General features: G+C 47.5%; 1 protein-coding gene across 1 annotated transcript in view; it reads left to right on the forward strand.

The window, feature by feature from the left end:
- Slc25a48 (solute carrier family 25 member 48) overlaps window positions 1-19,858 on the forward strand; it is a 40,658-nt gene extending 20,800 nt beyond the window's left edge. Inside the window, exons 5-8 of the mRNA XM_027940998.3 lie at window positions 7,934-8,191; window positions 10,724-10,857; window positions 16,644-16,800; window positions 19,457-19,858. Coding sequence (XP_027796799.2) covers window positions 7,934-8,191; window positions 10,724-10,857; window positions 16,644-16,766 — 515 coding nt within the window. The 3' untranslated portion in view covers window positions 16,767-16,800; window positions 19,457-19,858. The remainder of the gene's footprint in view (window positions 1-7,933; window positions 8,192-10,723; window positions 10,858-16,643; window positions 16,801-19,456) is intronic.
- The last annotated feature ends 3,234 nt before the right edge of the window (window positions 19,859-23,092 follow it).

The raw sequence follows: 23,092 nt of genomic DNA on the forward strand, positions 1-23,092 counted from the left end.
GGGGACAATTGCAAAGCAGGGTACAGAGACAAAGGGGCAGAGAAGGAAGTCTCTTTTCCAAGTTGGGAGAGAAAAAGGAAAGAGGAAAAAAGAAAAAAAATCAGAGATCTTTGAGGTCAAGAGGAAGGGAGTTGAGTGACATCAGGAGAACGGACTTTGCCATATGGAAGATGACCTGAATGGAGAATGGGAACAGAGTGCCCAGGATTTGTGGAGTAGAAGGCCCTCCTTTCTGGACATGCCAAGAGGAGATAAGTTGTACTGAATGATGAGTGGCAGAGAGGGCCTGCTGAGGGTGGCTCTAAGAAGGTGACATCATTAAATCTGTTATAGAACACAAAACCATTTGAGCCCAAGGATCTACATGGGGACAAAAGGGGGCAAAACCATTTCTCTGGTTTCCCTAAATCCTCAGAGACTCCCAGCTGAGATGGTTATGAGTTATGTCTCTGAGGTCCTGAGTGCCTCAGTTTTTCTCTTTGGCAACATGATTTTATGGCTTCCATGAAGATGGGTGGCCACTGAAAAAAGCACTCTTCTCCAGGCAGGCTGGCCTCCAGGAGGAACAGAAGGTTTCTTAAGTCATTCCCAATACAGGGCAGTATCTGCCAATGGTAGATCCCTGAGGTGACATGAGTTGTTCCATTCAACTTCTAAAGAAGGAAGATTCTGGAAAGGCAGCAACCCTTGAAGCATGACAAGAGACACAACCTGGAGATAACCCAGGATTGTACAGTCTGGGCCTTCTTGCCTCTCATGTAGGCTCCAGGCTGCCAACAGGAAGTGAGGGCTGGGACACTGGCAGCCCAGGAGTGGAGGGAGGAATTTTATGGAGAGGCCAGGCATATAGCCATGCAGTTCAAAACAAGTCCTTGAGCTCTGACTGAGTCCTTTTCAAAATATAGTCCCACATGGCTACCAGGGACCAATGAAGGTAAATACAATAATTATTTACCATTACCATCGTAACATATACATACAGTATATTATACTGTAATGTACGCCATTGTAAAATTCACTGTGTAGTGGCCCAGTGATGGCACATCATTTGTTTTTTAAATCAATTGATAAGAGCAAGTATTATCCTGTGTTCTGGACTTGATGCCAGTATTGGTCATTCTTGGCTCTGTGTGGGCACGCACCGGTGATCTCCTGCAGCAGACCTGGCTGCAGGCCACGGATGCCTACGGTTGGCAGGCCCAGCACTGTCAGGATCCGGAGTCATATCAGGACAGGCTAATAAACTCAGGAATGATAACTATTTGCCTTGAATAAATGCACTTGAACAACACAGGTTTTAGTAAAGTGTCATTTGCCAAAATTCTCTTTGGATGATCACAAAAGCCAAGAAGGTGGACAGGCCACTCCTTGACCCTACTTTTATAGATAAGGAAGCAAAGACCCAATGAGGTGGAGTCCCCTGCAGAGGGCTGGGCAACAATAGCAACTGAGCAGGAATGGGAATCCCCGTCAGCCTCTAACGCAGGGCTCTTTCTGTTACAGCGTCTGCCTATTTCAGACCATTCAGGTCCTTAGAAAATGGCTGGACTCTTAGAACAGGCACTAAAGGAGAGCTTCCAGCTGGTTATGTCCTGGGAAAGTGATGCAAGGGGTCCGCCGGTGCTGTGGCCCTCTCATCTCTCAGCCATGGCCATTAATTCAGGAAAACACTAGTGATGGGTTGGGGGTGTGGGGTGAAAAAAGGACAGACAGACACACTTAGAGAAAAAGCTGGGGCCAGGGGAGCCCTGACCTCTGGTGGAGGAGCCGTGACCCAGAGCTAGCTCAGCATGTTTTTAATATAGGTTTCATCAAAAGGTTATTTGTGGGAATGGTTCAATAAAACAGGCCATCTGAAGGACGCAGGACTGGTGAAATATTAGGGTCATCTTGTTAGGCTCAGAATTCTCAATCCCTGAGGGTTGGTGCCTGAGCTCAAGGTCCCGACTGATACAGCTCTGCTGCTTTGCCTGGAGCCTCCTCGGGCCAGCATCACCAGAGCAGCTGGGTCATCTTGACCTTCACCTTTGCACAGGAAGTTCCCAGTGCAATGCAACCACGAGGCAATCAGAGACCATGATCCAAATCACTGCTCTCCATACACTGGGCTGCTCAAAAATCCAAACCAAACCCAAACCAAGGAGGTGATGATGGCCAGCTTTGTGCTGGAGTCCACACCACCACATCACTGGATGCCCCCGTAGCCTCTTAGACCAGTGCTGTAGGTGGGACCATGACTTTGGAGTTCCTTTTAGTATCTCAAGCCTCTGGCCCAAGCATCAGATAGGGCCGACCTTTGCTAAATACTAAGCGTGCAATGCTTTGGGAGGGAGGCCTCAGTGCTGGAACCCACCCAGAACAGATGCTCCTGGGAAACAATGCCAAGGTACATAGGGACTCAGGCCCTGGGTCTCTGTATCACCAGGAAGTTTGATGCCCCAGGAAGGGTAAAAAAATACATATGCTCAGAACACAGCAGCATCAAAGTCGGATCCCCCCCGCCCCCCAAAGGCAAAGTTACCTACAGGGGCACATGCCTCCAGGGACCTTCTGGCCCAGCCAGGCCAGTGAGCAATGAAGCCAGATGGCCATGACATGTGGTCAAAGGAGCAATGGCAGGGACGAGCCGATGAGGCAGGGGCCTGCAGAGGGCTTCTTTTAGCACTGTGTGGGCTCCTTCACTCCTTGTGGAGGTGAGGAGCAGGTGGGAGCCAATTCCACTGACCTTAACCGTCCTGCCAGTTTTGGTGTTGGGTGTAAGCTAGCCCTAGTTGAATTTGGGAAAAGAAAAGAATCCCAGGCCTCCTGAGTTTTTGAGGTATATAATTCATTCCTATCACAGAAAAAGATAATATGCCTTTGATTTAAGGAAGGCTATAAAAAATGGTCTCAATGGCAAAGCACTCATGAGATATGACCAAAATTTGATTTATATTTCCATCATTACAGAATAAAAATTTCTAGATAGAGGAATGAAGTACATTTACTTTAGAAGAAGATAAATTTTATGTCAGTCCTTTCACACACACATGTGCCCTGAAACCAAGCCCTGAGGAAGAGGTTGGAGACAGTGGTCCATGTGAGCTTCTAGCATCCTGTGACCTTCCCCGGGGTCCTTGGACAACTGACATACAAGTCCAGAGACTTTTGTTGTGCAAATTTCCAAGAGCTACCTTCTAAAAATTTTCCAAACTAAAATTGGTCCACAATTTTATTTTAATTGAATTAGCAAATCTCTGATTCAGCCCTTTCCTGTGGTTACCTGCCAAGGGTCCTGGGCCATACCTTCCAGACCATGGAGCACCTGGGAAATACTGCTGCTTTCTAGAAGAAGACTCTCTTGTTCATTTATCAGAAGTGATAGCTTGACCTGGCCAAGGATATTTATTGCTCCAACTATTGCTACTGAATTAAAAAGAAGAATTAGTGTAAATTCATTATTATTTTAGTTTGTGACCTTGAACCTAACCAATGGTATGGTTGCAATGCATTTAAAAAAATTTTTTTTAGTTGTAGATGGACAGCATGCTTTATTTTATTTGTTTACTTTTATGTGGTGCTAAGGATTGAACCCAGTGCCCCACACGTGCTAGGCAAGTGCTCTACCACTGAGCTACAGCCCCAGCCACGCCATGCATTTTTATTTGGACATAAAATAATGATGACTAACTTTGATGAAGTTGTGATTTGAGATCTCACTATGAGTCATTCACCACTATTGCCAGTGTAGATGGACAGTAAAAACTGCCTCTTCAGAGATTTTCTTCTGGGTGAGTGTCAGCTCCTGAGTATCACAGAGTTCTTTCACCCTGAGAATCAGGAGAGGGTGATCGGCTGTGGAATCTTAGCTGTTACTAAGTGAGCTGTGACCAAAATAGTTTGTTTCAAGTGTAGGAAGTGATTTTCGGGTCAGGTGTGGTCATACATGTGCACACAGCTGTCAGGACTCATCAGAACTCAGCAACCACGCACTCAAGAGCTACATCTTTTACTGAATACAAATTAGACCTCAACTGAAAAACTGTGGGTTGGGGGTGTGGCTCAATGGTAGAATGCTTGTCTAGCATACACAAGGCCCTGGGGTTGATCCCCAACCCAATGAATGAATGAATAACACTAAAAGCAAACAAATAAAACAAGGATAGAAGGTCACAAGCTCAGGAGAATGATTGCTCTTCATGGAAAAAAAGATAAGCCTTATGAATAGGAAAGAGACCTAGCCAAGGTTAGTATACTTCAATATGCTCATAAGGAAATGCTCTTTTAAGGAAGTAAGGTGGTATCCTCTTAAAAACCGTCAGTGGCATTAAAGAATAAAGACCATGAAAATGTTTCAGATCAAGGGAGAAAATGCTATAAAGGAAAACATTATTAGAGAGTAGATTTAACTATTATCAGTTTAGATGTTTTAAGCTGACAACTCTGCTATGGTTGCATAAGACGGTATCCCTAGTCTCAAGAAATGCATTCGGAAGTATTTAGGGGTGAAGAGCCATGTATGTAACTCACCCTGAAATAGTTTACAAAGGAAAACTGTGTATATGTGTGAAAAATATATGTGTGTGTATACAAAAGAATTTCCTTATTGCTTACCTTGAGAATAAAAGAAAAAAAAGGATGTTTTGTCCTTGTTGGGTTTGGGTGACAAAGCAAGTTCAGGACATGTGTTTTTCCAACATCTGTGTCTCCAAACAAGGAGGATTTTACCACAACCCGTCCTTCAATCAGTCACTCCTGAAAGCCACACCTACCCACACCTGGGGAGCATGAGTGAGCTGAGAGGAGCTCTAAAGCCATATGGTTGCTGTGGCTTGGATGAGTGTCCCCCAAAGGGCCCATGTGTTAAAGGCTTGATCCCTACAGTGATGCTATTGAGAGGTGGGGCCTAGGGAGATACTTAGGTCATTGCAGGGGGGCATGCCCTCAAAGGGAATAGTGGGACTCTAACCCTTCTTTATTCCCTTTTGCTTCCTGGCTGATGAGGTGGGCAGTTTTCCTCTATCATGCACTCCCACCATAATGTACTGTTTCGCCAAAGACCCAAAACAATGAGCCAACCAACCAAGGAAAGGAACCTCTCAAACCATGAACTGTAATGACCTTTTTCTCTCCATAAATCGACTGCCTCAGTCATTTTATTATAGTGATGGAGAGCTAACTGACACAACAGTACAAACTTGAGTCAATGCAGAGCTGTGTCAGCCTCCTGATGATGATAATCACTAGGGTAGTCACTATGAAAATTATGTTGCTTTAATAATCATAAGTGGGTAATTCTCAAGCAATAAATCCTAGATTTTTTAATAAGAAAGATTGCTAGATTTTTATTGGAAGTGCATTCAATCTATAGATATGAGGAAAACTAGTTTCTTAATAATCAAAGAACATGGTATATATCTCAATTTATTTAAGGCCTTCATTAATTCTCTTAATATTTTACAGTTTTCATAATGCCTTGCAAATACTTTATTAAATTTCTAAATATTTCAGATTTTTGATATTAGAAAAAGCATTGTTTTATAAATTTAAATGGTGGCCTAATATATAAAATAACACATAAAATGCAGTTAGTTTTCTATATCAACTACTAATATAATCTTACTAAGCCTGCTATGTAGTTCTTTTATTCTATAAGTTCCTTAGGATGAAAATAGAAGCAGTTTTGCTTCTTTTTTTTCCAACTTGTATGCTCCGTCCCTCCTCAACCCCCTTACTGCACTGACTGGGACCTCAGATTCAGTGTTGAATACAAATGATAGGAATGGATACCACTACTTTGCTCCAGAACTTAGGAGATATAATATTCAGTCTTCATGCTTGAGTATTAATGTGAGCTGCAAATTCTCCAGATGCCTTTTATCAGGTTGAGAAAGTTCTCTTATTCCCAATTTATGAAAAAGATAATATATCATAAGCAGTTTGTACTGTAAATGCAGGATCAATTTAACATTTGAAAAATCAATCTGTAATTCATCATCTTCACATTAAAAAGAAGAAAAAAAAACATTTGACTATGTCAGTTGGCACAGAAAAAGTTATTTGACATTCTAGAACACCTATCTGTAATGAAAATCCTAGATTTTTTATGTTGCAAACTTAGAAGAATATAAGAAAATTTATTGTTTACCCTGGAGAGTAAAGGAATAGAATACAGATTTTTGTTGACAAAGCCAGTTGCTGATTTGGCAAGTGTTTTTTCGGGATCTGTGCCTCCAAACAAGCCAATTGTTATTTGCATGCTGTCGTCTTTCAACCAGTAACTCCTGGTCAGGTCAGTGTTACCTGGAGATGAAAGTGGCCTGGCCAAAGTTCATAGAGTGGGACAGTGACATCTATTCTGTGTCATGGGCAAACTTCCCAGAATGGCCCAGGCAATATCATCAGGGTTTGGGAAAGAAAGGGATGTCCAAAGACCTCTCAGTGGGCTTTCAATGCCCACATTGTCTGATCTTGCTCAAAGAAACTTGTGCCCTCCCAAGTACGCTTTACCCCTGATCACCTCCTATGGGACACACAGTGGAGGAGGTGAGTGAGGCTCAGTGTCCTGTCCACATTTTGTGGATGTCAGGGAGTCACTCACTTCTCCACACACGGATGGAAATCTGGGTTGACTGTGTTCAAGCACACTTTGAAGGCAAATAAAAACCTCCCTCTGACCTCAAGGACTTCTGGGAAAGTCCAGGTTGTCCTTTAATCCCAAATCTGCAGTTGGGACTGTGGAGTCATGTAGCCAAGTGTTTGATCCTGAGGCATGTACGAAACCAGATTGGAACATGGTATACAGGGAATTAAACCCAGGTAGCAAAGTAGTGTCATGATCATGGGCAGACTTCATTCATGTTGTGTTAGTTTCTTGAGAAAGGTCACTCTATCTTCTCAGGACTGGAAGGTCTCCTGGGCGTGAGCCAAAGCTGTGCTAACAGGTTTGAAGCAGGGAACAAGATGAACCCCAGGGAGGCAGGTAAGAAGTGACCCGGAGGACTAAGTAGGAAGGAAAAATTTTTCTGCTGGCTCTATAAACCTTAGAAGAAGCCAGCAGCATAAGCCACCATCTGCCAGCACAGAGACCAAAAAGGAGCCACTACCCTGGAGCCATGGACTTTGAAGGCCCAAGGGCTCCAGTGTTGCCCTACAACTGTTTAAGGGCACAGCCTGGCCAGAGCTGAGTGAGTCAGAGTGAACATGCCCAGCCCTGCAGCCATGGGGTCCTGCAACTGATCACACCAGACGCCTCGCTGTCACTATCACAATCTCTGGACACTTATGGAGCCGACAATCTGCTAACCACCAGGCCCAGTACTTTACATGTTTATCTCATTTAACTCACAACAGTCTTTCCCTGTTTTAAAGATAAGGAAACAGGCTGAAAATGCTGACCTGTCCAGATCAAAAGTTTGTAAGTGGTGGAGTTAGGATTTGCAGACAGGATACTGGCTCCAAACCTCATTTACTTTGGTGCTACATTGGGCATCAGTACACATGCATACCCAGACATAGACACACACACAACAGAGAGAGAGAGAGAGAGAGAGAGAGAGAGAGAGAGAGAGAGAGAGAGAGCGCACATTAGATTCTCTAGGCTCTGCTTCAAGAAAGAGTTTGGTGTGTCTACTTGTCATTGATCCTAGGCACTCTGCAGTCACATCTGCTTAGAAAGACACAGTGAGAGTTGACCAGAAGGCCCTGGGAATCCTAAGGCAGCTTGCACTTTATCACCTGCCTGGAATTGTCTCCAATCCAACTGTGCAGGTTGGCAGGGGCTCCTTGTTGGGTTTTCCAAATTCTTTTGTGAGCTGCCAAGAAGGCCGGAAGGTTTGGTAAAACCCCAAGCCACGTGAGTAGAACTGTCATGGGCTGCACTGGCTCCAGTACCAGGGATGGCCAGTTTCTCACCCCTGGGTCACATGCCATCTTCTCTCCCCTGTCTCTGTAGCCAACCTCAGTGTGAAGTCCAGGGCAGCGGCTCTTGGGGAGCAGCCAGCCTACCAGGGACCGGTGCACTGCATCGCGACCATCGTGAGGACTGAGGGCCTGGCGGGGCTGTACCGGGGGGCCAGTGCCATGCTGCTGAGGGACATCCCGGGCTATTGTCTCTACTTTATCCCCTACGTGTTCCTGAGTGAGTGGATCACACCCGAGGCCTGCGCAGGTCCCAGCCCCTGTGCTGTGTGGCTGGCAGGTGGCATGGCAGGTAAGAGCAGCAGCAGCTAGAGCCCTGTCCCTGGGCCAGCCATTGAAGTGCAACAGGGGACAGTGGTGGAGCCTACCATGACCTTCTGAGCCATGAGGGAGGCGGGACTCATCCAGCCACACATCCAGGAATTCTTGGTTAAGTACTTCACTGCGCCAGGCATAGAAAGGTGGAGAAAGAGCTCAGAATGGCGGATGTCCCCTCATCCTCTTATCCCCTTCACTCTGGAGCTGTGAGAATGGAAGTCCCCATGGGGGTTCACGGACTCCCAGACAACAGAACGTTTTCTGAGCATGCACTCTACGTCAGGGACTGCTGAGCCACTGGCAGGAAATCTGTTCTCATGGCTCTCCTGTGCTGACTCACTGCCAATCTTCCTGATGTGAGGAAGTCACTGTGTCTAGAAGGTGGGAATCAACCTCCCCATGTCACAGATGAGAAAACTCAGGGTCAGATATACTAAGTAGCCCACCCAAGGTCATACAGCTAGTTCAGGGATGAGTCTCACAACAGGGACCCTGCAGTCAGAAAAACCCAAGTTCAAATCCACACTAACTCATTTTGTGACTGTGGATTTGCCACTTAACCTCCCTGCCCGGAACCCTGCACCATATCCCTATTTGATTTATGGTAACACTCAACAGCCTCCAGTGGTTTTCCAGGCCCTCTCTGATTTGGCTCCTGCTACCCCTCGGACCTTATTTTCTACTTTTCCTCTCCCTTTACTTCCTCTTCTCCAGCCACACTCATCTCTTTGCTGCAACTTGACCAAGCCCTGTTCTCCCCCTTTGATGAGAGTCATTTCAATGGAGAGAAGGGTGTTAAAAACCTAATTTAAGGCTGGGAGCAGTGGTGCATGCCTGTAATCCCAGAGGCTCAGGAGGCTGAGGCAGGAGGATCTCGAGTTCAAAGCCAGCCTCAGCAACTTAGTGAGGCCCTAAGCAACTCGGTGAGACTCTATCCCTAATAAAATATGCATATGTATTTTAAAAAGGGCTGGGGATGTGGCTCAGTGGTTAAGCACCCCTGAGTCCAGCCCCTGGTACCAAAACAACACTAACAAAAACACCCCAAAACCTCATTTAAGTGGGATTCAAAGAGAATGGGATGAAAGAAATTAGAGAACCCAAGTATATACAATACTTCTGACAAATTTTGCTGTGCTCTAATGAGGAATCGAGAAATGGAGCTGTAGGCTGTGGGCAGAGCAGCACGTGGAAGTCGAGAGAAGACTGCTTTTCAGGAAGACAGATATCTTGACACATTCGATGCTGACTCACCGACCCAAGAGAGAAGAAAATCTTTGCTCCTTCCTCCTTCTTCTCTTCCTTCCTCCTTCTCCTCCTCCTAACTAGCTATGCTTGAACTCAGCAAATATATAATACAGCCCACGTCTTTGCCACCAAACAATTCTGTGCTCCCTGTGCCCCCATGCATCTGAGGCCCGTCCCTTGCCCTGCTCCTGGTAAAAGTGCATGAACACTGGTTGGCCCAGAGGATGAGAAGTTTCCATCTGCTCTCATTTCTGTTGAGAGCAGGTGCAAGCAGCCTGGCAGCAGACCTCATTTCACGATGCCCTTGTCGTGGGCTGAGCGCACCAGGGCAGCCCTGAGGAAGCATCCCATTATTCTGGCAGAAGGCTGGAAGGAGTTGAGATCCAGAGGCTTACAGGGGGCCTGAAGGTCAGGAGCGGCAGAGGTTCAGAATAAGCGAAGGTGTCTTTTAGGAGCTGCTGAGCAGCAATTATTTAACCTAGCAAACCGACTGCCCTGGACTTTGACATTGGTGCATTTTCTCTCTCCACCAGAGAATGTGCCAATTTCTGTGTTTACACAATAACCTGGCATTATTTTCCTAGAATCCTTTAAAGTCACAAAAGTGCTCAAACTGGGGCATGGTGCTTATCCAGTGAGGATGACTGTGGCATGTGGTCCCAAAGTTCTATTCCACATATTTGGAAAAGAAAAGGGATTTTGGAAAAAAAAAAAAACAGGAACAAACAAAAAGCCCTGTCCCTAATCTTTTATGCAATCCCCAGTTTGGCCCTTCTGGGTGAGGAGCCATCTGCAAGTGTTTATTCAGCTTCTCCAGGTTCAATGTAAATCCTGCCCTGGGGGAGTTGAAAACCTTTAGCAGCCTCACCCTGGGCACTGCCTCCCGCTGCCACATTCTTGTGGAGCTTGTCACTGTCTCACCCATCATAACAATAAACGCTGCCATTTGTCCAGCACTGACCATGGACTGGCAAGTCCATGGTCAAGGCTTCATATTTATCAGTTCACTGGGTCCTTGCTCCGTGAAGATAGGCACTGCTCTACTTTACAGATGAGGGGCCCCAGGCTCTGAGTCCCACATCAAATGGCGGGGCAGGATCAGAAACAGATTCTGCAGGTCCCAGCCCTGAGCTCTTTCCAGGTCCCTCAGCAGCTTAGGGAGCTTCTTTGTGGTGGAAATCCTCAGGGAGCCAGGTCCCTCCAGACCCCAGCCAGCCAGCCAGCCAGCCCTGACACCTGATCTTTTCTCTCTTTGCAGGAGCGATTTCCTGGGGGACAGCGACTCCTATGGATGTTGTGAAAAGCCGACTCCAAGCTGATGGGGTTTATTTAAACAAATACAAAGGCGTCCTGGACTGCATCTCCCAGAGTTACCAGCAAGAAGGCCTCAAAGTAAGTCCCAGTCCTGTGCCAGTCCCTGGGAGATGCTTCAGACATGTGGGGGGCATGAGACCCCAGAGGTGCTGTCAGGTACCATTTATCAAGTACCGTGAGCAGATGCCACACCCAGCACCCAGCCTGTGCTGTCTGTCTAGTTCTCACCCCAGGCTGGTGGACGGGGGAGGTATGCCTCCTACCTGAACAGGATCCCAGAGGACTGGTGACCTGCTGTGGTCACATGGCTGCTGGTGGTGGAGCTGGGGCTTGCACCTGCAACTGTCACCAGTTTGCTTCTCATCAAAATGGGATGGGTCCTTCTTTCCTTTGCCTCTAAGTGGGAGATTCCAGAGCCCCCTCATATCCTTCTTGCCCCTGGATCATCTCTCCTTACCAGCTTTAGGCCCCCAGAATTATCTTCAGCTCCCCACCCCACCCAAGGCCAGACCCCATCACCTCTGGTCTCTGCTGTGGAGACATCTCTGACCCGGCTCCCCAGGCCTTGTCTCCTCCATTCTTCTCTCTGTAGCCAAAGAACTTATCCCCTTCTGACTACCAATCTATCCCCGAGCACAGACCAGACTTCACATCTGGTGTCCAAGATTATAAAGAGAGTATCGCCCTCCAGAGAAACCACTGTGCCGGCCCTCCCTACAGTGACCCCTTGCTCTCTTGGCCTGGCTGTTGGAGTGAGCAGACAATTTTAAGGTTGGGCCTGGTTATCTGTGAGCTGGGGGATCCAAACTTCCTCCAGATTTACATTGAACCTGGAGAAGCTGAACAGACACTTGCAGAAAGGCTGCTCACCCAGAAAGGTCAGACTGGGGGCTGCAAAAAGGATTTGGGACAGGGTTTTTGTTTTTTTCAAAATCCCTTTTCTTTTCCAAATATGTGGAATAGAATTTTGGGGCCACACGCTAGGGTCACCCTCCCTGGATAAGCACCAGTGCCTCAGTTTGAGCACTTCTGTGACTTTAAAGGACTCTTCTTACCATGAAGGACTGGGGTGTTCATGGGTTAAATTAAACTGGGCTTGTGAAAGGTGCTCCAGTTTCTTGCAGAACCCAAAGGGAAGAGTGGACTTCATCATCGGCCTTAGTATTGCCAGGGTTACTTGCCCCCGAGCCTGGGTTTTCTCCATGGCTGCCTCACCCTGAGCCCTGCCAGATGCTCCACCCCATACTTCCAGGCCCAGCACAACTGCCCCCAGAGTCCACTGCACCTCTCCTGTCCTCCTGCATGGTGCTTCTCACGCACCACAGTGGACAGCAGACTTTCTATACCTGCCCTTCTCCTCTTCTGCTATTTCCTCCACTACTTGGAGAAAGGTCCAGAGCTCTGGATGACCCACAGGAGGCTAGCTAGCATGCTGTGTGAAAGGCAGCAGGATCCAAATCCCCTGAAGCTAGAGCAAAGGGCCAAATCCAAAGGACAGAACTACAAGGGGTCAGTGTGACTTCCAGCCCTTCCTATGAAATCATCAATCTCCTCTGTAAAGGAGGCTGCAGTCCGATTTGACAGAGGATCTTGGGAAAAATGCCTGAGGGCTTTCTATTTTATGTGTTCACTATTAATTTGACAAATGCCTACTTTTAGAACAACCAATATGTGCCAAGTTCAGTTCTAGGAGTCGGGCCTAGAACAGTAAATAAAGAAACACAGCCCATGCTCTGATGAAGCTAACTGCCAGGGAGCCAATGACGGAAGCAGGTCCCAGGGCTTCATTAATACAAGCAGAGTGGGTAGAGTAAGGGAGGTGAATCACAGACAGAATGTTGTGTCCACCTCTGGTCACTATCTATAGATTAGGACACGGATGCTGCTCAGAATGAAGACCAGAAGTAAAACTTCATAGCACGTGAAGGAAAGGCAGGCACTGAGACTGGGACTCTGGTATAAAAAGATGTGATGTAGAGGGAATTTTATTTCTATCTGTGTTTGGGGAAAACTTGAAGCTTTTCTGTTTTATTTTTATTGTTACTATTATTATTTTTACAAGAGCTGCTCTGACAAAAGGGTCAAGTTTTTTGTTGTTGTTGTTTTTTCTTTCTTTTGTATTTTTTCCTTTTAGCAGAGGCACAGTTTGTAATTCAACCAACAATTACAGAGAAACACAAAAGATATTCAAGTGGGGTGCTGCTTTTGTCTGTTTCCCAAAATATTAATGTGCCATAATTCCAAGCAATCTATACAGGCTAAATATACGGCTGATATTATTTCCTCCCTAAATTACGGGCTCCATAAAAAGTGGAGTCCTAGAAGGCACCGAGCCAGGCAATCGGGTCTTAGTCTTGGTACCATTGGGGTACGTGGTGTTTCTTCACAGCAGGGTTTGAAATAGACACAGGAGTACTCAGCTTGATTAACCACGGCCCCAGCCGAATGGTTCAAGATTAAGTTTTAAATTTTAATTAATGGATTAGAGACAGATAATGTGTGAGCATAGGAAAGTTCCAAAGGCACAGAGGGCAGGCTGTCTCAATGGCCCCCTTATGGCCGCTGTCCTTTCAAAAGCAATTGCTATTATGAGTTTTTCATGATATATTCCAAGAAGACTGCCTGCACAAGCATATTTATGTGATTGCATATTTATGTGTGAGGGCATATACGGACATTTCCAATAGTACAGTGAAAAGAGAAAAAACCCACAGTCCTGGACACTCAGGTTGCCTCAAAGGCCATTTCTAGCAACAGGAGCCACCTTTGCTGAGGGCCAGGGGGAGGCTGAAGCCCCAGGGGCCTGAGCTCGGCTCTCTGGACCACGGTGTTTGGAACATTCTTTGCTGTATCTCAGAGGCAGGCACAAAGCCCTGTGCCCATCTTCCTCTCACCTGCTCTGGTCTCCTGTGGAAGAACAACTTGGGGTGACAAAGAACCAGAAAGAAAGGGACAGGAGAACGGGACTTGAGTAGCTGTTGGTAAATCACTTCAAGATGGCAGGGGAATGGCCTTCGGGGTGGAGAAGCCAAAAGTTCATGGTCTTGTTCGAAAGCTTTTGAGTGAGAACAGGAGGAAGACCTAGTGCCCTGGAATCCACTCTCTGCCCACCTCAAGGCTCATCTCTGGCCACCTGGGCCATGGCTCCTGTTTGGAGAGTTGTCATCTGAAAAGAGGAGGCTGGAGGAGCACCTCCATATCCTTCAGTGCCACACAGGTGGCCATGCTGAAGGGGCTACTGACAGCAGGATGGGGTTGGATGAGAGACTGATAGAAATGCTGTAGGTGGACGAGCTTCCTGAGGCACCAGGGTTCAGTTGCCTGGTACTTCTGTCCCTTGGGGGTCTGGAGCCCTCCTCCTACTCCAGGAATCCCCCACTGCCTCTGCACCAGGAGTCCTGCGGCTCAGAGACTGTTCCTTTTTCACATGGGGGAATTCATTTATCTCTTCATTTACTGATCCCTCCATTGGCTCATTTAATAAGCAGATATAGAAGGTCTATGCTGGCAGGTGCTGGGGACTCAGAGATCAGCCACACCCACAACCCTGCACTCACTGCCCCTTGGGGGACAGACAGGACACGGGTGGTGGGAAACCAGTGTGGGAAGTGCTGTAAAGGGGAGATGCTGAGCGCACAGAAGGGGACAGGTCATAATGGACCTTGGGGAAGCCATGTGAGGATATCCAGAGGCTGCAAGCCAGGTCTCTAGAGCATTTTTGGCAGAGGGGACCAGAGGAGACCTAGTGGTGAGAGGGAGCCGGCTCCTCCAAAGAACCACAGGTGGTCAGCCTGCTCCGAGTGTCAGATATGATGAGCGGCAGCCCAGAGAGAGTGCAGGGCCAGGGCACATGAGATGTTGCAGGCCAGGGAATGGCATGGACTTGATTTTGGCTATTGGGCAGCTATGGAGGCTTCAAGAGGAGTAATTTGGTCAGGCAGGACTATATGTTCTGAAAAACGTGGGGTAAAGCCAGCAGCTCTGCTCATTGTTCTCATCCGTGGGCTTCACGGCAGAGCAGGTCACAGCTCCTGGAAAGAGATCCCTCTGTGGGGCAGGAGGCCCACACTCCAAAGCTGAGCCTGCCTGGCCCAGCTTCATAGAGCAGAGCCAAGCCAAGGCCCACAGGGAAGCCTCTGTGGGCACCCAGCATGGAATTTTCCTCTTGGAGGTTGACCCAGTTCCTTGCTGTTATTCTGTCACTCTGGGTGAGCTTGTGGAATTCCAAAAAGGTTAGACATTGGAGAGGAGGGCTCATGTTACCAGGATCTAGCTTGTACCCTGCCCAAATGGCTCCAGGGTTTAACTTGCTCACCTCTGGGGACCTGGGTCCATCAGCTCCTTTATTGACCAAGCTGAATCCCTAGGTTGTCAAGATCACCTGGCATCTTGGCCAATGACAGTGACCTTCACCCATCCTAACACAGCAGCCCAGGGTCCGAGGGAACTAGAGAAACACAAAGGGCTGGTCACTGCTTTCTTCAAATGCCATGTCAGTTTCTCAAGCTTAATGACCTCTTTAAACCTGTCAGAGCAGGTTTAAATCTTGTGCCTGACAGTTCTCAGGTCATTCATGCTTGAGTGAGGATTGGGTGGTTGTTTCTGCCCACAGAACACATGAAAAGACAGATCCTTCCACACCTCCACTCGCCCAAGCCCTCATCTGTGCTCATCACTGTCTGCTTATGTTGTTCCTAAATGGGGCTCATGTTCTCCAATAGGTTGTAACTGCCCACATTTGCCAGAGCCCGCTCAGCACCACACAGGAAGACTCAAGGAGGGAAGCATCTGATGATGTCCCTAGGAATGTGAGATAAATTCAGGTGACAGAGCCGCAGAGGCAGAGTCTAGCGGCTCCTCAGGACAGGCCACGCCTCCTCAGCCAGCGTTTGAGGTTGAGTTCTTCTCACTTTTAGGTGACAGTTTTCCATAATGACAATGGTGGGGGTGGCAGTCAGCAGTGCTGGGTGCTCACCATGCGTCAGGCACTGTGTGAGTACTTCAGAAGCATCTCATTCATTCCCTCAAATAGCAGCTCCATTTTACAGTTGGGAACGCTGAGTTCCAGAGAGTTTGCTACTCGCCCAGGTAACCCAGCTACTCATTGGGAAAGCGGTGACCTGACTCCATATCTGCAGTTTTAAGGACAGCTGAGTTTTTCACTTGCAGTTTTGGAGATGTCACATGAATGAAGCACCTGTCACCGTGGTGGCATGGGTGATGTTCTGCCTACTTAGGATTTCCAGATTCTTGAGCCTGTGTGTGTGTGTGTGTGTGAGAGAGAGAGAGAGAGAGAGAGAGAGAGAGAGAGGGGACAATCAAGCAAGTGTATGCAGGGACTCGACAGTGTCTTAGGGACTCAGTGGTTTGCCTATGGTCCTAAGTGCCTGTATATCAGAGTGGCGGGGGAGAGGGAGGGTGCTCCAGTTCTATGTTCTGGATCTGAGTCTAGTGGTTACGTGTATTCAAGTAAGTCTATTCTGTGACTTGCCTTTCCATTCTTGATGGTGTCTTGAAAGTGTTTGGTTTTAGAATAGTTCACATGATTGGCTTTTGCTTGTTTGTTTTTATACCTTTATTTATTTGTTTACTTTTATGTGGTGTTGTGGGTCGAACCCAGTGCTTCACACATGCTAGGCAAGTATTCTACCGCAGAACTACAACCCCAGCCTAGTCCAACTGATTGGTTTTGAATGATTACTGGGTTAGGGCAGGGGCATGACTGGGGCATCCCATGTGGTCTTTGCTTGCACAGGGCCAGGGGCCAGGGTGGGCAGCACTACCAGCTGTTTCTCTGGCTCCCAGGGGTGGCACTGCAGAAGGTGTGTGTCAGGTCCTGCACTAACTGGGCCTCCTGTACGAAGGTGTTTTTCAGAGGCATCACTGTGAACGCTGTGCGAGGCTTCCCCATGAGCGCCGCCATGTTCCTTGGGTATGAGCTCTCGCTGCAGGCCCTGCGCGGGGACCAGGCTGTGACGAGCCCATGAGGGCCAGGTCATTGTGCTTCCTTCCCAGCCAGTTGTGAGTATGAAACTCCTCTCTTCATTGTGAAAATGCTGTGGCCTTCTGAATTTGTTTTTCTGTCACCTGTGGACTGGCAGTGTGCTGAGTCCTCAGCGACTGAGGTGGGCACAGAACTTCCCTGGTGTGGCCAGTTTGCCTCCCCTTGTTCCCATCCCACAGCCCTCGAGAGAAGTGTAGTGAGCTCTTCTGTTTCAATGGAGTGACCAGGCTCGGAAGCGAGGACTCCCAACAAGGCCTCCACTCCCTGCTCCAACCACCTCCCCACCTCCCTGTTGAACTTCAGAGCCTCAGTGTGAGAGCCTCCCATAAGCTCCTGCGGCCCTAGAGGACAGGCTTCTGCCACCACTCCTGGCCTCCATACTGCCCGCTTCTGAAAGATCACAGAACCTGAGGGATTTTCTAAAAACAAATCTGAGCAGGTGACTCCTTTGCTCAAATGCCCTCAGTGGCTTCCCCCTGCCCTTTAGACAGAGTCCATCTTTGACCCTGCCCCTTCTCCAGCCTCAAATCTCACACCCTCCTGAACATCCCATCTCGTCCTCACCTCTAGGTCTTACTCAGGCTGCGCCCTCTGCCCAACTCCCTCTTCTCCCTTCTTCCCCCTTGTCTTGGCTTCATCAGGTCTTTGCCCAGCAGCCCCAGGTATAGAAATCTCCTCCCCCAGGATGCCTGCCTGATTTCTCAGCTAGGACGAGGGGTGCCTGCTGTAGACACCCCATGCCACCCGGGTGAGTTCCACCTGCCTGATTGCTGTCCTGTTCCCAGCTAGGTGAAGGCCCCAGGACACTGCCCACCCATACTGCTAGGGCCTCCCACAGAGCTCCACAGATGGCCTCCCAGCAGCCATGACTACAAACTCTCCCAAGGAGGGTCTGCATCAGAGAATTCTAGAAAACTTCCAGGACCAGCCCTGGGAGCTGACTTTAAATAAACTGCTTCCAATTTTTACTAAAGGACTGACATTCACAGTTCTTCTGGCTTTTTGCTCCTTTTTTTTTTTTTTTTTTTTTGTGGAAATAAAAGGAAAAGGGTAGTAACACATTTTGCATAACTAAACATCTTGGTGAAGAGTTATTGCATTTGGATAATGTCCAGGGCAGGGCGGGGCAGGGACATTGTCATGTTTACTAAAGATGTGTTCAGATATCAGCCACCACCCCCCCACACACACACCTTTAACAGGTAAAGGTAACTTTTCAAAATTCTATAATAAGATCAACATATTTTTACTGTAGAAAAGATGGAAAATCCAAATAAACTGGAAGTGCAAAATAAAAATACCTGCCACCACAGGAACTTGTTAGTATTCTTCCAAGTGTTCTTAATGTGTCTCCCCACATTCCAATTGTACTTTACACAGCGTTTTATAACTCACTCTTCCTGTCTGATAGTTCAGGACTATTTTTCCATGTCATTAAATCTTCAGCTACAAAATAGTTTTAATGCCAGCCTCACGGATCCCAGAGTGGCTGGATGCTTGCCCAAGCTGTCAGACTGTGCCACTGTGACTGTCCCGGTGATCAGTGACTTCAGGAGGAAGGAGGAAGTTTCTAGTGAGCCAAGTCACGACCGTCCTGGATTTGGCCTTTCAGAGCAGTGCCCAACCCAATTGGAAGCTTTTCTTTCTGAAAGTGCTCTCCTCTGCAAGGGCCTTGGACATCTGCATCCCTTAGGAAAGAGGCCAGCGAGGGACGGGGAGGAGGCTCCCAGCATCTGGTCTGGAGCCTCATTTTGAACAAACCTTGCTCAAGGTGTTCAGCTTTGTATTCTAAACAAGACCCAAGAATACCAAGGCCTTCTACCAAGACCTAGATTTTAATTTACCAAGTAGCTCTAAGATTTCAGGCAGGTCATTTCCAGGCAGCTAGAACACCCTTTAGACAGAACAAGATGACGGCTATTACAGGACCAAGCAGCCCTGCAGTTCCTCAGTGGTGGGACAGTGACTGTCTCAAGAGTCCCTTGGGTACAGGTGCAGGACTCATGTGGAGATCGTTTCTAAGTGCCTGCCAGGGATAGAGGACCCAACACCTCCATTCTCAGGGAGGAAAAATACTTTTTGCCATTTGTCCCCTGCCTTATTTCCCTCTCAGGTACAAGGAGTGACCCAGGGACAACATAAAACCCAATAAACAGTATGTGAGGTTTCTGTTTTGTGATGGATTTTACTTTTATCTTTTACATGGAGAAACCAGAGTCAACAGACAATTCAAGAAAGACATTTGGCAGTCGAGATGGGCTCCCATTCACTGGCCAGCAGCCAGTGAATGGCTTTTCTGAGGTCTCTGAGTCCAACTGGGCATCCCTGCCCATCTCTCAGTACCTTGAACCTTCCTGGAATAATGCTGATCTGTTCTTTGCTTGACATGCATGCTCCAAACCTCAGTGGCCTACTTTCAATTTCAGGAAAATTTCATATCCAAGGAAAGGAGACACATTCTTTCTATAATATCTTTTTAAAAACATTTACATATAACCCCAGATGGCCCCCGCCCCTGCCCTTCAGCCATGTACATGTGTTTTCATGGTGAGGCTTGGACCATTGCTGTTCCATGAGTAGTCACAAGAACTCTCTGAGTGGGTTGTTTGACCCTAAGATCCAAGATGACAGCCTTAAAAGATAATGTTCTTATCTTTGCTCCTTTTCTCCCAGGACTGGTGTCATCTGACCAGGGTCTCATTCCACTACATGTTGGGGCTGGCAGCATCTGCCCAACCAGCAAGAGTAAATTTACTGGAGAGAAATCAGGACCCTGGCCATGCAGGCTCTGTGTCAAGTGGGCCTCCAGCCAGTGCACTGGCCTCGAGACGCCTTCCTTCATGACTACAGGCTCTCTGCCCCTCACCCCAGCCTGGGGCCCTGAGCTGTTGCTTTGGAAGAAACCAATGGACCATTGACCAAGCAGTGACCATCTATATCAGCTCCAGATCAGTGCATGGTAAAAAGTCAGGGCCAAATAAACCCTGCCCTCGCAACTGTCATAAACTCATTGGGGATTCACATGGAGGAGCTGGAATTGACTCTAGGTTTTCAAATAAAAGCATTAAAAACCTCTTCAGGTTGTTTCTGTGTCAGATGCCTCTGGCTGACTTCCAAGAGGCACCAGGTACCCTCATTCCTGAGTCTCTTCAGGCCCCTGGAGATGGCATGGCCCAGAGAGAAGCCTGCTCCATGCAAGTAAGCCGAGGAACTAGGGATGGCTGTCTGGCTCCCGTTCTCCCAGGTTCCTGAGGTCAGCAGTGAAGGGCACCGTGGTTGAAAAGGGCCACGGAGAGAAAGACAGGTAGGTGTTCCCCAGCCTGTGCCTTAAGGCTCCAGAGATGGTGACCCTGAACTCAGAGGGGTGGGTGTTCTCTGGGCCTGATTTTCACCTGGAGAATAAAACAAAACAAAACACTCTGGTTTCCAGAATGATTTCACTGTTCTGTGTTTTATTTCCTATTAGAACCACTTGGGAGACCTGGCTCTTTTGCTATTGAAGTGGCATATCCATGATGTCACTCCCAATTCTGTGTCGGAGGTAGGCAAACCTAGTCCAGCAGAGAGCCCTTTCTCACTGAGCTAAATGTCACTTCAGGATCCTCAACACTGTGCAGCCACCACCAGTCGGTCAGAACTAGAATGTAAGATAAATCCACTTGCCATCCCTGGCTTAAATTCAAGACAGGGGAATGTCCCTGAATTCCCTTTTTAAAACTCCCTTAAAAGAGTCTCCCTTGATTTCTCCACTAACCTGGTCCCACTCACCACCACCTTGCCTTTTGGTGACTTGGATCATGCCTCTGAAAATCTCCAACACCAGACCCAAAATGAAGCATGACTGCACACAAGGGAGTTGAAAGTGTTAAGTCTGTCCAGCAACATCCTCTTGCCCAGCAGAAGGTTCTCCCTTTGGGAGGAGCCCCTCAGCTTGTGCTCCTCTGTCTCTGTTCTGCGCCACCCTGGTCCTCCTCAACTAGACCATGTCCTGGTGCTAGTTCTGGTTGCTCAGATTAATTAGAAGCGGTGTTGGGTTCACAGGGTCATCCGGGGTCTTCTACTGGACACCCGGATGAGTCTGCAATACAACAGCCTTATTCAGGTGTCCAGACCCTCCTCAGGTCGTCCATATCATCTTGGTGCTCCTCAAATAATAGAAGATAATGAGAACATCACCGCTGACCCAGCTCACAGATGCAGAAAACAGACTCCAATTGTCCCTGAACACCTGCTGAGGACCTAGAACACCAATCCCTCTTGACAATCCTCCCATGGTCTCACCGTCCCTGCTGTCCAGCCCAGGGAACATCACTAGCAGAAATGGTGATGATAATTTCAGTGGAAAAAACAGAAAGCTGTTGGGACACCTAAGTATGGAGTCTCAAGAATTTCTATTGAAGGTCTCCCATAAATGCCTTCAGAATGGTCCTTCTAGACTCCCCTTTCATTGCTCTGTCCCAGGTGTCCTGTGCTCCAGTCATTTTCCCATCCCAACCAGTATCAGGAGCATAAGGGCACTCGATTGTTTGTTGAAGGAATGACTGAGTGGCCAATGGACCCTCTGGACAGCTGTGTCTGCCGTCCACCCTCCAGACCCCCTTGCCTCTGTACTTTTCTCTGGCCTTGACACCCTCACCCCCATCATCTCCAGGGACAGGAAAGTCTGCATTCCAGACCCAGCTAAGGTATACCACCTAGGGCTTACAGGTTTCTTCCTCTCCCCCCCAGCAGCTTCCATGTCCCTGGTATCCATACAACCCCAGTGGTATGATACACCAACCTGTGCTAGAGTCACCCCTGGGTGCCTTCTTTCACAGTCTTCCTTATCTGCACACTTGTGAACCAACAATTACCAATAGTGTTTGAAATGAAGGAAGCACAGATTTATGGGCAAACCATGGAACATCACAATTCATGGAGAATTGTCTGTAATAATGGAAATTTAGAGATCTAGATGCCCAACTGATGGGGGGGCTTTAAATCAATGGAGATGCAGCCATTCTCCAGACAAGTCTCACACAGTCACAGAGAATGAGACAGATCTTACACATATTGTAATGGCAATATTGTGTCAGCAATGTAACAAACATGGAAGGGAAGGGGCAGAATAAGTGCATGTTACTCATTTTCTTTTTACAATATGAATTGTAAACGCACAACTACATGGGCAATGAAGAGTCCAGAAGGATATGCACCAAGTTTAACAGTGGCTAATTCTGGGATGTGGAACTGGGGAAAGCTTGTCAATTTCTACTTTGATAATCATCTCTTTGTACATCAGTAAGTGTCTCAGTTCTTACAGTGAGCTTATATCGTGTTATATTTTTTTAGATTAAAGCACACCTTTTTGCACAGTGCATGCTGGCACTTTTTTCTCAGGTCCCCATCTGGTTATGCCACACTGCCCACCCCTAGCAAGGCTCTGAGTGACAGCCCTTTGTCACCTCTGCCCCCCTCCATGCTGGTCAGACACCACCTCCAACACATGTTCCTGTTCCCTTCCTCCACAAAAAGCTACAGGTCTTCCATAAATGCCATCAGAATGGTCCTTCTAGAATGGTCTCCCAACGCAGACAATCTCAAGATAGCCAGTCACTGGGAGGGGTCAGCCAGCAGTGCTTCCTCTTAGATTTTTCTGGAGAAGGTGTTTTTTTTTTTTTTGTTAAAAAAATTGTTCTTTTTAGTTTTACATGACAGTAGAGTGTATTTTAACATACTACACATACATGGAATACTCCCATTCTTGTGGTTGTACGTGATGTGCATTTATACTGGTTGTGTATTCATATATGAACATAGTAAAGTTGTATTTGATTCATTCTCCTGTCTTTCCTATTTCCATCGCACTCCTTTCCCTTCATTCCCCTTTATCTAATCCAGTGAACTCCTATGCTTCCCTCCCCATCCCTTATTGTGAGCAGGTGATCTTGTGGAACACATAGGGTCAACAACATAGGTCTTTTTCTTAATCAACATATCAGCACCTCTCTCTCTTAAAAAAAAAAAATGTTTGAGTCCGCAGCCCAGAGCTGCAATAGACATGGGGTGACAACATCAAGGACCCTGACCTCAGGAAGCTTAGTATTCAGATAGGGGCAAAGGACAGCAAGTAGATAGTAAATGCTCAATTAGGAAAGATGAGGGATAATTATTAAAGAAAAGGAAACAGGGTTGCCAATACCTCCAGAGTACCTGGCTCCTCAACCAGTTGCTAACACCTCTAGGGAGTTGCTCCTCCCTACACTAAAGTAGCTAATGATCACCCTCCTGCTAGGCTCTTTCCTGCCCTTGGGCAAGTAAACAGGGTAG

Source organism: Marmota flaviventris, chromosome 5 (genome assembly GCF_047511675.1).
Source record: "Marmota flaviventris isolate mMarFla1 chromosome 5, mMarFla1.hap1, whole genome shotgun sequence".
NCBI lineage: Eukaryota > Metazoa > Chordata > Mammalia > Rodentia > Sciuridae > Marmota > Marmota flaviventris.